General features: G+C 40.8%; 1 protein-coding gene across 2 annotated transcripts in view; it reads right to left on the minus strand.

The window, feature by feature from the left end:
• Positions 1 to 16,154, minus strand: part of LOC124595389 — a 304,713-nt gene that overhangs the window by 178,329 nt on the left and 110,230 nt on the right. The window contains exons 1-4 of one of the 2 annotated variants that reach the window (XM_047134112.1): positions 7,942 to 8,145; positions 6,757 to 6,922; positions 6,621 to 6,677; positions 887 to 1,074 (exon numbers count right to left, since the gene is read on the minus strand). In XM_047134112.1, the coding sequence (XP_046990068.1) occupies positions 887 to 1,074; positions 6,621 to 6,677; positions 6,757 to 6,890 (379 nt within the window). In that variant the 5' untranslated portion in view covers positions 6,891 to 6,922; positions 7,942 to 8,145. Of the gene's footprint in view, positions 1 to 886; positions 1,075 to 6,620; positions 6,678 to 6,756; positions 6,923 to 7,941; positions 8,146 to 16,154 lie in introns of those variants that run through there. The other variant, XM_047134110.1, reaches the window with a different exon arrangement.

Raw genomic sequence — 16,154 nt, forward strand, 5'->3', positions numbered from 1 at the left:
GAGTCAGAATGGTGGTTGATGATAATAGGGTATTTAATATGAACTGTGATGTTCACAACCACAAAACTAAAAGTAAAAATAATTTCTACACATACTATACATCATGCTTAGGGTTGAGAATTGAGTCTTATGTTCTGGTGAAAAAGCCTTTAAAAAGTTGTCAATAGACAGCAGGTGGGGAAATTGAAATCCCCTTAAACTTTCAAACACATAGTAAAAGATTACCTCAGTGGTCACTTCTTTTATAATTTATCAGAACATTGGGACACATTGACATAAATTCTGACTAACACAAATGTTCATTTCTAGTACACAGACAGCTGATAGTGGTCTCTGAAATTAAGTTGCATAAGTAACTAGGATGAAGTGGGAGATGGCTCTGAGCACTATGGGACTCAACTGCTGAGGTCATTAATCCCCTAGAACTTAGAACTAGTTAGACCTAACTAACCTAAGGACATCACAAACATCCATGCCCGAGGCAGGATTCGAACCTGCGACCGTAGCGGTCTTGCGGTTCCAGACTGCAGCGCCTTTAACCGCACGGCCACTTCGGCCGGCTGAAGTGGTAGACAGCAGGTGAGTAGTGTAAGATAAAGTAACTCACATAAATACCAGTGTGAGTAGCACCTGACATAATTTCCTGTTAGTATACTTTAGAGAAGTTTCCAGCAACATCTGCTTCTGCCCGTTAATGTACAACTAGACTGGTTGCACACCCCCATCCCTATCTTTTTTGATATGATTAAAAGAACACAATGTCTTATATGCAAGTGAAATTCTCCACTAATTTTTCCTGTTAAAGCCCTTTGCAAAAGTTATAAATGTGAATAGAAACACAATAATTACATGTTTGATAAACATACTAAAATAAAATGTTATATACCTGTAAATCCACACTCAATGTCTCCATACTTTTTGCGTGCAGTACTTGTTATACGAGCAGTACTGCCATCCATCTCAACCCAATCTTGTTCATCTGAGCACTTTATAGGTCCAAGATCTTTGATGAATTTCATTATATCTGGATTGTTTACTTCCAGATAGGGATGTCTACATGCCTGGCCTCCAGCTCTGATGATTAAAACCATTACAACATTAAATTATCAAAATAAATCAATTCCAAATGATATTATAACATGTGACGGATTTGACTAAAAATTAGTAATATAGACAGTAAACGACATTAAACATAAATATGACACTGGATTCTGATATTCCTTTTCATTGATCATTAAGATAGCTTTCTTGCACTCTTCTCTACACCTAGTATAAATTTAAACTCATTTGTGCACTCATTCACTCATCGTCATATTCAACAGATCTAAGGACAATCGTTAAATATTTGAAAAATAAATGTTCTATTGGAGTAGATGACATCTCTAACAAAATATTAAAACAATGTTGTGCAGTTACAGCTGATGTTCTGAGTCACATATGTAATGCATCAATAACTCAAGGTATTTTCCCAGACAGATTAAAATATGCCATTTTCAAGACTCTCTACAAAGAAGGGGACACCACATGCCAATCGTCAAGAAAGTATTGCACTCAAGTGTTGTTAGCCATCTCAAAAGTAATGTGATACTTGGTAAATCACAGTTCGGATTTCAAAAATGCTGTTCCACTGAAACAGCAATATACCGTTTCACTGCCCACATACTGGAGACTTTAAATAGTAAAACATCATCAATAGGAATTTTCTGTGACTTATCCAAAGCATCTGATTGTGTGAACCATGACATTATGTTATAGAAATTACAATAATGATGATGATGATGATGTCGATTGGTCTGTGAGGCACTCAACTGCGCGGCCATCAACGCCCGTACACATTCCCAATCTGTGCACAGTCCAATCTAGCCACTTTCAGAAATGAGACTGGAATGATGATGACAACACAAACACCCAGTCCCCGGGCAGCCAATCCTCAACCTGGCCGGGAATCAAACCTGGGGCCCTGTGATCCAGAGGTATCAGCGCTAGGCTCTAGACCTACAATTCTATTGTGTAAATGGAATGGCATATGAGTGATTTAAGTCGTATCTATGGAACAGGAAGCAAAATGTTTCTTTATATGGTTTAAGTGATTTATGAAGTTTGCAACTTCATCTATTTTGGATGAAATTGCATTGGGTGTTCCACAGGGTTTGATCATGGTTCCCCTTCTGTTGCAAATATATGTGAATGACCTCCCTACTTATCTGAAACAAGAAGCTAGACTGACACTGTTTGTTGGAAACACAAGCATCATTATTAATCCAGTAAAAGAAACTCCAATAGAAAATGATACAAATAATGTCTTTGGAAAAGTTATTAACTGGTTTTCTGCAAATGGGATTGCTCTGAACTTTGAGGGGGGGAAAAAAATAGTACATCCAATTTTCTGCTGCAAGGAGTACAGTTCCTTCAATAAATATAAAACATCAATAGAAGTCAGTAGCAAGGGTAGAGCATACCAAGTTTTTGGGTGTACACATAGATGAGAATCTTAATTGGAAAAAAATCGTATTTTGGATGTCCTAAAGGGACTAGGTTCAGCAACTTTTGCAATCAGAATAATTGCCCATTTTGAGGATATAGAAATTAGTAAGCTAACATTCTTTGCATACTTTCACTCTGATGTCAAGCAGAATAATATTTTGGGGTAACTCAACACTTAGGCAAAAGGTATTCACTGTTCAACAGAAAGTGGTCAGAATAATGTGCAGGGCTCATAGTCGCACGTTTTGTAGGCATCTGTTTAAAAGGTTAGGAATTCTTACAACAGCCTTTTATTCAGTAATGAAATTCGTTCTCAACAACAGGGACCTGTTTAAAAACAACAATGACATTCGTGACTATAATACCAGAAGAAAGAAAGACTTACACTGTCCTCTACTTAACCCATCTTTGGCACAGAAACGGGTCAAACAGGCCACTGTAAAACTTTTCGATAAATTACCAGATGAAATAAAATGTCTGACAGACGGCAGTAATAGTTTCAAAAATAAACTTAAATCATATTGCCCTGGCAACTCCTTTTATACCAGAGATGAATTCTTTAATAGGAATAAATAAATCTGTAGGTATAATTTATGCATTTTGTATCACTTATGGGAATGGGGTAGGTAATAAAAATGAGGGTGGCTTTAAACTCTTCTTTCCCTTTTGTGTAGCCAGTATATGCACTTCTCAAGTAACTGTAGCAATGTTGTAGATCAGGAAAATCTGTGGACTTATCTGTTTTACACAGTGTATCAGCATGATCACTCTCCCTCGTGTCAAATACTTACCTTGTTTGATTGATACTTATCTACATTAGTTTATAAAAGCTTTGGGCTGTTCACTTTTTTCCACTATTTCTGGTATTAAATATCACACCCATTACTTTGGATTAATTTAGAGAGATAGTTTTGAATTAGATACTTATTTGCATTTTCAGTATTGAAGACTGTTTCATTTCCAGATTCCTCCTTTGCACTGTATAGATAACCTTCATGCCGTCAAAAACCCAGGATTAGTTAACCAGTTGGTTTATGGACTGATGGTCATTAACTTGGCAAAGGTACGAGCCTTAAGCAATGACCAATGGTTGACATAACTAACAACCAGGATACATCAACAAAATAAACTGAGACATACTAATGGGACGTCCATGGGAAAGGGGGGGGTATAAATAAAAGAACACTGACCTGTCACATTCATTGGTTTCTCCAATTCCCAATCAAACTACCACCTTCCAAACTAACCTAGACCTCACATTACATGCATTTCACAATACAAAATACTGTTACCCTCAGTTGATCACCATCTCCACTAGAACTCTATCAGGCTAGCAAAAAACACATTCTAAGCTACCACCAACAAGAAATAAATGATATGTTATGAACAGAACATATTACTGTCATCTATAGCTGAAATATACAAACAAAAATATCCCAGATGCCATCTCCTTAAAAAATGACATCACATTTCAAAAGCATTATAAATTTGTTCTAAGACTTACACTCATGCCTCCTTTAATATTATATCATAGATTTTTGCAAAAAGCGAGATCAACGATACTGGTTGTCAGTTTCTTAATTCACTTCCGTTTTCTTGCTTAATGATTATTTATTTTCAATGAAAATTACTCCTCTATCGTGGCATTCAGAACACATGTAACCATATACTTTTGAGAGAGATAATGAAACACCATATAGGGCAGATGAGTGTTTGATTTTCATTTTTATTATCCACGTCCAGTGATGCCTTTCGATTGAGGATGACAAGGTAGCCGGTCAGTACCTTTGGGCCTTCTTGCCCTCTTCGGGTGGAGTTTATTATTTTTTTTTAATTTTTTTTTAATCATGTTTAAAAGCTCTGTCATAGTTGCTTCAGAACAAAATTCATGCTTGAGATTTTTGGCACTATACTCATTTCATATGTCTAATGTTTTGCTATCATTTTATGCACTGCAGTTAAAATATCCATTCAAAATGTTTGCAATGTTTTGAGGACTTACATGCTTTCAGTAATATTCACATGGCAGGTGGCCTAAGTCGTTTTGTTACTTTCCTTCCTTCTCCCATTTATGAAGACCTACAAATCTTCAGAATAGTTATATGCTTAGTCTGTAGCTCCCTTTCAGAAAAGGGTCTCTTATTACAAGGGACTTAGTTTAATGTTTCTAAATTCAGTTTATTTCTTGCATGGGTTACCTCCTTAGCAATCCGGTTTTTCTGTGTTTGGCCTTCTACTAATATTTTGTGCACAGGAGGTTGAACATTAAGTCTTATATCAGACAGTGACCAGTAACAAGGCAATGATTATATTACTATGCACATGTAAATAAATGGCATTACATGTGGATTTATCTTCCATCAAGAAGTCAACATCAAGATGGATCAGTATAAAAGAACTGTAGACCACTTACACACTCACAACAGCCTTCACAAAAAACCAGTTTGGTTAAAAAAAAAAAAAAAAAAAGATCAACAGGGTAAGCTATTTCCTCACAAATGAAATTCTTGAATCAATAAATAACAAAATTCCACCTACTGAAACATTCTGTGGCTTGTCAAAAGCCTCTGACACTGCAGATCACAATATCCTCTTACAAAGGCTTATTGTTACACATTGAATCATATCTACACAGCAAAAAGCAGAATGTGATTCTTAATGGTACCGATGGCTGTCCTGTTCCATCTAACTGAACTACATTAAAGTGTGGAGTGCCACAAGGTCCACCTTGGGACCTCAAGTGTTTCTTACTTTAATCAACAATCTCCCACTCTGTGCAAATTTGCTCTGACATTTTATACTGGTTTAAGTCTAATGGCTTAACAGCAAGTACTTAAAAAGCTCAACATATGCCATTTCATGCATCTCGACAAGGAAATTAAGTAATCCACTTAACTGTGAAAATCTAAATATATTACATTCTGAATCTTCTAAGTTCCAGGCATTCTAATTGATTACAAAGTTAAATTGGTCTGGGCATATTCTAGAACATCAAAAAAGACACAGTGTGTCAACTTATGCTCTTTGTGTAATTACCCCTGTTGGTGAAATGAATTGTATCAAAGCTGCTTATTTTGGCAATTTTCACTCTGTCATGTCACATGGTATAATTTTTTGGGGGTAATCAGCCTTTGGCCCAAAAAATCTTTATTGCACAAAAAGAGAGAATTTAGAATCATGAGAGGTAGTCATTAAATTGCAGTTATCTGTTCCGTAAGTTCAAAACGTTAACCACAACATCTCAATACTTACTTTGTTTGACGATTTTTGTCTGTAAGAACCATTCTCTTTTAAGATCTAATAGTGCATACCATGTTGGCAATACAGTCTAGAAATGATTGACACAGAGATCTAAAACATATCAGTCTTACACAAACAGGTGATCACTATTCTGCCAAAAAAGTTTTCAATTCTCTTCCATCAGATATTAAAGTCCACAGTAATGCTCTGCCTACACTTAAATCTAAATTGGTATTCTACTGTCCTCTTGAGCACATGCAGGTTAATCAATGACTGTTTTTGTGAATCTGTATTTTCCATTTGTATTTATGTTCTGAGACTTTCAGTTTATAATGTGTCAGCCATAATTTGCCTTCCGTGTTTAACATGGTAACCTATAAATATCCTTTTTTCTTTAGATTAAGTTACTCTCAGTAATTTATGTTATGTTGACTTTACTATACCTTATTAACTATACTTCAACCTTTAAGTTTATTCTCCTAGTTGTTACATTTTTATTACTGAACATTTTCTTATTGTTTCCCTATAATTATGTAAACGTGACTCGTTCCACCTGACACATTCAACATCCTTGTGATTTGTCATAGTATGGATTCATGGAATTTAAAATAAATAAATATCAGATCTGTGAGAGTAAAATGTTAACCTCATTTAAGAATCTCAAGCACTGACCTCTGTCTTATAGACATCCAATGTGCAGTGAATATTTAGTTATAGGAATACAGCTCAAATCACTGCACTATAGATTAAGAAGTAACTGAAGTTTAAGATATACCAACTGCTTTTGTAAAGTGACCACTAACAAGACGAAAATAACTGTTGGCTTTCTTGCAAACGTGAGAGTAGTGAATTCTTCTGGATAAAATTACAACAGCTTCATCAACATACATACTTACGCAAGTTTTCGCCATGTCTCATCAGGAGAAGCTTGAATCATGCTGGATATATATTTCCTGTAACAACAATACATATTCTCAAGTGAAAGTCATGTAATACACAGGTAATACAGTCATTATAAGAAAAGTTACTTACAGTCTGGCCTCTCTGTCACTGTCATCTATATAAGTATACCCAAAATGTGTTCTAGCAATCTGTACTCCAATATATATGAAGCAGAGACCAAGAAAAATGCAAACAATTCTCCGGACATGAAATGTAGACGTCATTCTTGGTGACTGATTAATCCTTACATTTGCAGCTGTAAGAGAAAAGAAAAAGATTACATTTGTGTTAAGGACAAACAATTTCCTTAACTACCTTTTTTTAAAATTTAAAGGCAGAAGCATTTTTTGTAACATAATACCATCTGAATCTCTAGTAAGGACACACAACTAGATTAACAGCTATGAAATAGTAACAGTCATATTCCACACGTGTACCATTTACTATTACCCCATGGCAATACAAACAAATTTTTCAAAAACAAGAATTTTTAATTAACTGCTCGTAATTCATGACGAAAAATTAAAAATTACATGGGCACTATGGCAACAAATATATGAGAAGTAATTACAGGAGAGTTTCCCCCACAAAAAACACGGCAAAGTGATTCAAGAATCAACATTCAACGCATTTGTCAAACTTTTTGATGTTGTACTCTGCGCTTCCTTCTTTCATTGCATATTGGTTTGAACCTAACGACCCTCAATATACGTGTTGCTGATACGAGTGGGTGCTTCTTGTTACTGATTGATTACCACTTTTGAAAGTGCGTCTAGTGTTTTCATTCCTTTATAGCTGCATTAAATCACTGTTCAGCAACGAGTCTACAAGTCAGCGCATTCGAGTTGTTTGACAGCTTCGAGGTTAAACCTTGAACTGAAGCTACAGAAGTGAATAACATAACTTTCCTTATTCATTGACATTAACTTTATTTGAATTTCCCTCCTTCACGTAAAGGGACGGAGCTGTTATCTTCACTGTGACAAACCAAGGGTTCATCTTTTACCGAAGACACTACAAAAGCGTCTGTTCAATAAATTGTGGACAAACTCTTTTCTACGTTTTAAAAAGTGAGAGCAATTCCAGTTGTTGCGTACAAGTAAATAGTACGCTACAGTCAACTAGTAAACATAAACAATACCGCTCCAATATCGAGCGTCTCGACTGCGCACTCGTCGGCAATGGTTCACAAATAATAGCAGACGACTTCTTCATGATCTCCAGAGTAGGAACTTACTGTTTAACCATTATACGATTTTATTTCTTTTAACGTACCTTTAGTGGTTAAAAACGATGTTAATAACTTAGAAATCGGTGCACTTTCACAAGCCGTGCGCTTTAAATAGCAGTTATTGAATGCACATCAACGCTTTCATGCAAAAAGAGAAATTCCTCCTTTTTTCGTAAGCATAAAGTGCTGATATACTCAACTATACCACCGCAAAACCACATCGCGACACCTTTCACCCCTCACCCTCTTCACATACCCTACACATTCGGCGTATTTGTACCGACTGCATCCATAAGGTTTGCGCATGCGCGTCAGGGATGTCAAAAGTGCGTGTCGCATCCGAAGCGTATGTCGGAGGATTTGGGGAAGGGAAACTTTATATTTCCACAGTCTCGTTATACGATCAAACCGGGTTGCTCTTTCACATCAGCTTCCTGACACAAGTCTTTCGTTCTAACCAAGACACAATAACATTTCTTCTTGCTCTCCCCTATCGTTAATTCTGGGTAATTACGCAATTGTAGGCCTACTGGGCTGTTTGACGTAGCAAATGCCACTTTTCCGCAGGTAAATGGAAATATGGAAAGTAGAGAAACGTAGCAGTATGTTTTGTTAGATTATTCAAAAGGAAAAAAAAACTGAAGAAGTCAAATCACGTGACACAAGTGTACCTGTAGAAACTAGACGAAGAAGTAGTAGCTCTTAATGAGGAACTCGTAGCTTCTAGCTCAGAACAGGGGCCTATAGAGGAACTGTGGCTCAAGTTTAAAAAAATAGTAAGCGATGCATTGAATAGATGTTAAAACAATTAAGTGATGGATTCAGTGGGTGGTCCAGGAGAGGGCAACATCGGCCCGGAAATTAAAAATCCGCCCCACCCCCGAGAAGTTCATATCTATTTGCATATAACATTGCAAGTCAAAATAATGCATCAACTGAAATTAACATACGGGCTAGTGTACTAACCAATGAAGCTTGTTTTGTTTTGACAAATTTCAACTGTCCCAGCAGCCACTGTTTACGGAGTTTGGAATCAACAATGGACAAGTCGTGATAACTCTACATATACCGGTACTGATAGGTGCAAACAGGCCACCGCCTGATAAACAATACGACAATAATAAGCTTCCTTTCTAGTTCTTGTATGGAACTATACTGACAGTTAGCCAGTAGCTTTACTTTGGAAGAGTGCTGTGATCATGCAATGTACGTGCGGCCTTCGTCAATTCGTCGTATAAAAAGAAGTGTTAAAGGTGCAAATGCGATGTCAAAAAAACTCAAAAAGAAACAGCTTATTGCAGAAACTACAGATGAGTGTGAGTCTATTGAAAGAAATGATAGTGAATGTGGTGGCTAATTGCTTACCGTATTGGATTTGCTGTTACTCTTCCTCAATTTCGAAAGAAAAATGTTCTATTTCTGACCCACCCTTAACTTGTCATCCTAAACTGTGCGTTGAAAGTAGCAGAAAAATGGGAGTCTAGATACAATTGTTTATACTAGGCCGCGATCGGGATGGGGCTTTTGTAAACCGTGTGAGATGCATTTAAAATATGATATTGAACCTCTTCAAAAGCAGGGGTAGTGTTCATTTCTGTACCTCTCGCTAAGTTTAGAAAATCTGTGGAAGCACGGAACAACTAAACAAGCACGCCAACTCAGAAAAAAAATGTAAATCCGTTACATTTAAGAAAATTTTAAATTAAAGGAATTAAACGCTCCAGTTCATGTGCAGATAATCAAACAAAAGAAACTGAAAAAGTTATAAATTGCCAAGCAGTGTCTCATTTTATTTGAGGTACGTATTTCCTTAGTAAGGAAGAAATCCACACAACAAAATATGAACCTCTAATTCGCAACATAGTACTAAACGGCGACATTAATCTTGATAAATTAAATTTCTGAGTGAAGGTTTCATATGTTAGCAAATATACTGCTTCAGATGCTTTTCCTTGATAACAGATGAATTTGCAAATTTTTCTAACCAAAGCGAATGTGAGAATCATACTATGTTGTACTTGTGTAGAACAAAAAGTACCACATATTATGATTCTCACATTCCGTTTCACAAGTTTTGACTCTTGAATTCCTTTGCTGTGACATAGTTCACATTCATTTGTTGTTTTTATTTCTGCTCTCACTATTCATCAGCTTTGCTTGTGACGGTAATATAATCTTACCACATGACTCTCATTCTATAACCAGTGTATAGTATGATAACTGCCAAGACTACGGATGGGGAACATACACGTCAATGACTGGACAGAAAGTTCATAATATTGTGAAACAATTGGGTACTAGGGACATTTGAACACGGGTCTCCCACTTTGCAGCTCAACTCCGCGACCACAGAACTACGATGCGCTGATTCTTGCATTTCGCACGATTATGCAAATCCCGGGATTGGCACAATCAGTTTCTATTTTGCTTCTTTTTTCGCAGCTCAGTACACTTCTTCCTTTTTCCATAGTCAATCTGTCATCAGTATTTGACGGGCAGTCCACTGGGCTATTTTATCTCTAAATCCGACAGGGGTGCAATGGGGAGTTTCCCTTGTAAGCGACTGTAATTTACCTTATCTATAACATGTTTGTTGATTGTAGCAGTCATGGACTGTGCGGCTGGTCCCGGCGGAGGTTCGAGTCCTCCCTCGAGCATGGGTATGTGTGTTTGTCCTTAGGATAATTTAGGTTAAGTAGTGTGTAAGCTTAGGGACTGATGACCGTAGCAGTTAAGTCCCATAAGATTTCACACACATTTGAACATATTTTTTGATTTTAGCATAATCTGTTCTAGTATAGCATGTGTCTGTCATTCTAGTGTCGGAACTTACTACATCTAAAAGATTGTATGAGCTTAGTACATCATTGAGCTTCACGTGGACTATACTACATCGACGGCAAAAATCGCATCAAAAAATAATTTATTTAGGGTAATGAAATTTTGGGAATACATTTGACTAGGTAACATATTTAAGTGACTAACACTGGAAGATGACAGGCTAATGTAAGTGAGATGAACTATTGCAAATGTGAAATGCTGGTACATTAATAACCCTTTATAACCGTCAGAACGCTGCATGCAAGCATACAAAGATGCCAGATGTCAGTTTGGTGGTTAGCACACTGGACTCGCATTCGGGAGGACGACGGTTCAATCCCGGCTCCGGCCATCCTGATTTAGGTTTTCCGTGATTTCCCTAAATCACTTCAGGCAAATGCTGGAATGGTTCCTTTGAAAGGGCACGGCCGATTTCCTTCCCCATCCTTCCCTCACCCGAGCTTGCGCTCCGTCTCTAATGACCTCGTTGTCGACGGGACGTTAAACACTAATCTCCTCCTCCTCCTTCCATGTCAGTTTGTGTAATGGAGTTCCGTGCCTGTTGAACTTGGTCGGTCAATACAGAAGGGTTAATTCTGTTCGTGGATGACACTGGAATTGTCGCTGAAGATGTCCCATATGTGCTTGATTGGAGCCAAATCTTGTGATCGAGTAGGCCAAGGCAACATGTCGACGCTCCGTAGAGCGTGTTGTGTTGCACGAATGGTATGTGGGCTAGCATTATCCTGTTGGAAAACACCCCCTGGAATGCCATTCGTCAGTGGCAGCCCTACAGGTCGAATCGCCAGACTGATGTACAGATTTACAGTCAGCGTGCGTGAGATAACCATGAGAATGCTCCTGCTGCCATACGAAATCACATCTAGAATATAACTCCAGGTTATGGATGTGTTCAGCACACAGACAGGTCGGTTACGGGCCCTCAGCTGGTCTCCTTCTACCCAATACACGGCCATCCTGGCACCAAGGAAGAACGAAATTTCACGAGAAAACACAGCAGACCTCCACCTTACCCTCCAACAAGCCTCGCTTGACTCCACTGAAGTCGCAAATGGCGATTGTTTGTGGTCAGTGAAATGCATGCTACAAGGTGTCGGGCTGGGACCTATCATAGATGCAACAGTTCGTTGTGTCATTAGGAGGCCAATTGCTGCTCCAGTTGCTGTTGCAGATGCAGGATGGTGCTCCAGAGCCATACGCCGAACACGATGGTCTTCCCTCTCGGTAATACCACGTGGCCATCCTGAGCCCCATCTTCTTGCGACTGATCATTCTCTTGACCACCGCCGGCAGCAATCATGTTCATTGGCTTCATTGCTGCCGAGTCTTTCTGCAGTATTGTGGAAGGAACATACAGCTTCTTGTAGGCCTATTACAAGACCTCATAAAACTTAGTGAGGTGTTAATAATGGCGTCTTTGTTGCCTTAAAGGCATTCTTGACTAACATCAACTCATCACGTCCAGTCTCAAAAGTAACTAACGCACACGACCGTGTATTTACAGCAAACCTGATTTGCATCCTCATTGCGGCGCTACTAGTGCCACTTTCGTGTTCCGATGCGGAATTTGAATAGGCACCACTTTTCAGATGTACACTGACCGGCACGAAAAACTCAACACTGAATAAATGATGTGCAATTATTGTATAATTATCTGTTTAATCAAAGTGAAGCCCTTCAATCAATTTTTTTTAGACGGAGTACGTTACCGGCGCTGGTTTGCGAACAAACAATGAAGTGTTGATTGTCTATTGCACTAGCCTAGAAAACACATCACTGAATGTGAGCGAATAATGTTTCCTCGCTGCCGGCCGCGGTGGTCTAGCGGTTCTAGGCGCGCAGTCCGGAACCGCGCGGCTGCTACGGTCGCAGGTTCGAATCCTGCCTCGGGCATGGATGTGTGTGATGCCCTTAGGTTAGTTAGGTTTAAGTAGTTCTAAGTTCTAGGGGACTGATGACCACAGATGTTAAGTCCCATAGTGCTCAGAGCCATTTTTTGTTTCCTCGCTCTTGTAGCGCTTACTGTTGTACCCTGAATTTTTCCCTTTCAATCACACGTGTTTGCAGGCTCTTTCTGTGATAGTTGTAATCAGTTTTCTGGAGCAAACATGCCGTTAAGCCCTGAACGAGCTGCAAAAGCTATTGCTTTGGTGAAAGATGACCGCGGCATGCAATACGTTGCAGAAGTGTTGATGACTACACTTTCCACGATATATGGAACTGTACGAAGGCACACGGAAACTCGAGGCTTTGCAAGGAGACCAGGTACAGGCCCGAGAAGAGCAACATCAGAGAGAGATGACCCCTTCTCACAACTCCAGGTTCTCCGCAACCATCACACGACACCTACTGAAGCACGAAATCGACTCCACTAGCTTCGAGGAGTCAATGTTAGTGAGGGAACCGTTTGAAGAAGACCGGAAGAAGCCAATCTTCAGTCAACAAGACCTTGGTTGGTTGGTTGAGGTTTAAGGGACCAAACAGCAAGGTCATCAGTCCCTTGTTTCAAATATGCGCCATTCCGCTAATGGGACAACTCAGTAAAGTCAGAACAATAAAACGGAAAAAGGGAAAAAACGTAAAAAGGCAGTCATGTTGTCATTGGTAAAAAACAAAATGAGGGAAGTCGGCAAGAGAACGAACCCAACACTATGCTGAAGCAGCATAGGCAAGACCACTTGTGACTTAAAAGGTACAACTGCTATAATGTAGAAAGTACGTATGGGAATAGAAAGACTAACCAAGCCTTTAAAAAAAAGGTAAAAACAGAGTAAAAGGGGAAGAAAAGAGGAATGCGGTCAGGGAGGTGAATCAGGAATCTCCGAACACTGCTTACAGTGGGAGACACCCAAACACTCACCGCCCTGTCCCAACACCAGAGAGAGATTAAAAACCTTAAAACTGAGAATAAAAACCACTTTCCCGGAGGAAACCGAGAACCAGAGAGACCATCCGGGAATCGTCAGCCAACATCAAAGGTAAAGTGTGGGGGAGCCTGTACTTAGCACGCAGAGCCAAAAGAAGGGGGCATTCAACCAAAATGTGGGCTACTGACTGGAAGGCTCCACAACCACATAGTGGGGGTGGCTCATCACGCAAAAGAAAACCATGGGTCAACCGAGTATGGCCAATGCGGAGACGACACAGTGTGGTCGAGTCCTTTCGGGAGATGCGAAAGGAAGAACGCCACGGGCCTGGTGTCACCTTAATTGCACGAAGTTTATTAGACAGGGGAGTAGCCTCCCAAGAATTGGCCCATGACTGTGCGAAGTGGGATTTGATGTGAAGCCGTAAATCCGCTGCAGGAGGGGCTACAGAAAACGGGGGGTAAGTAACTGCTCCCCCAGCCAAACGATCAGCGAGCTCATTACCCGGGATACCCACATGGCCAGGGACCCAAAGGAAGTCAATAGAACAAGCAGCACGGTGAATATCAGCGAGATGGTCATGGATGGCAGAGACCAAGGGATGGCGTGAAAAACACCGGTCAATAGCAAGAAGGCCACTCATTGAGTCCGTGCATAACAAAACGCGGTTGTGTTGGGACTGTTTAATAAAGGTAAGGGCCTGGGAAATTGCCATCAATTCCGCAGTAAACACCCCACATGTAGGTGGCAGCAGATGACTTTCCGTTCCAACAGAGGACGTGAAGGCATACCCAACACGATCAGCAGATTTAGAGCCATCAGTGTAAAAAACAACAGCATCCCGAAACTCTCATAAAATTTGGCGGAAAAAGGAACAGAACACCACCGGGGGGATGGAATCTTTCGGACCGCGGCGGAGATCCATCCGAAGTCGAGGCCGAGGAACTAACCAAGGAGGGGTGGAGCGGAGGGAGCGAGGAAGACAGGACAAAGAAGGAAGCTGAAAATCACGGCAAAGAGACGCAAGGCGCAGCCCAACCGGTAAACCCACCCGAGGGCGGGAGTCGGGTGGGCGACGTCCATGGTCTGGGAACAGGATAGAATAGGAAGGATGAGTGGGAGAGGAACGGATAGTGAGTGCATAAGACACCAGAAGCTGGGACCGCCGAACAGAAAGGGGGGGGGGGGGGGGAGGGATCCCAGCATCAACCAGGAGACTATCAACAGGGCTAGTAGGGAAGGCACCGATGGCCAAACGGATACCACAATGGTGGACTGGATCCAGCACGTGCAGTGTGGAAGGAGCAGCTGAACCATAAACTTGACAACCATAGTCCAAGCGAGACAGAACTAGAGCACGATAAAGACGGAGTAGGAGGGAACGGTCCGCAGCCCAAGAGGAGTGGGCAAGGAAGCGAAGGACATTGAGTTTACGGAAACATCCTACCTTCAGGAGTCTGATGTGGGGCAGCCAAGTGAGCTTGTTGTCGAAAAGAAGACCCAGGAAACGAAACTGTGGGACCATAGGCAATCTTCGTGCAGCGAGATAGAGCTCTGGATCAGAATGGATCGTAGTACGACGACAGAAGTGGACCACTCGCGATTTTAAAGGAGAGAATTGAAACCCATGTGAGAGGGTCCATGCAGAGGCACGCCGTATAGCTACCTGGAGCTGCTGCTCTGCAGATGCCATCGAGGAGGAACTAACCCAAATGCAGTAATCATCCACATACAGGGCAGGGGCGACCAAGGGACCGACAGAGGCCACAAGTCCATCGATAGCAATGAGGAAAAGAAGGACACTCAAGACAGAACCCTGTGGGATGCCCGTCTCCTGGGTCCGTGGAGAACTAAAAACAGTACCAACTCGAACTCTGAATGACCGATGGTTCAGGAACTGGCGGATAAAAATTGGGAGTGGGCCCCGAAGACCCTACTGATGAAGGGTAAGTAAGATGTGATGGCGCCAGGCCGTGTCATAGGCCTTGCGAAGGTCAAAAAACACTGCAACCAAATGGCGGCGCTGGGAAAAAGCCTGCCGAACTGCGGATTCCAAGCGAAGTAAATGATCGATTGAAGACCGTCCCTCTCGAAAGCCACACTGGCAAGGCGACAATAGATCCCGAGATTCGAGGACCCAATTGAGCCGACGGGCTACCATCCGTTCAAGTAACTTACAAACAACATTGGTCAAACTAATTGGCTGATAGCTGTCAACAGATAGGGGGTTCTTACCAGGCTTAAGGACAGGAACCACAATGCTATCCCTCCACTGAGAAGGGAAGTCACCCTGGAGCCAGATACGGTTAAACACCCGAAGAAGATGTTGCCATTGTGGAGCACTGAGATGTTGAAGCAGTTGGTTATGAATGGAATCTGGGCCAGGGGCCGTGTCATGAGAAGAAGATAGAGCAGAAAGAAATTCCCATTCAGTAAAAGGTTCGTTGTAAGATTCTGACTCACAAGGGGTGAAACATTAGGTGGAAGCTTCAGCCAGCTGTTTTTGGTGAAGGAAAGCAGCTGGATAGGAGGCTGACGCTGACGCCACT

This window comes from Schistocerca americana, chromosome 2, assembly GCF_021461395.2.
Source record: "Schistocerca americana isolate TAMUIC-IGC-003095 chromosome 2, iqSchAmer2.1, whole genome shotgun sequence".
In the NCBI taxonomy this organism is placed as follows: Eukaryota; Metazoa; Arthropoda; class Insecta; order Orthoptera; family Acrididae; genus Schistocerca; species Schistocerca americana.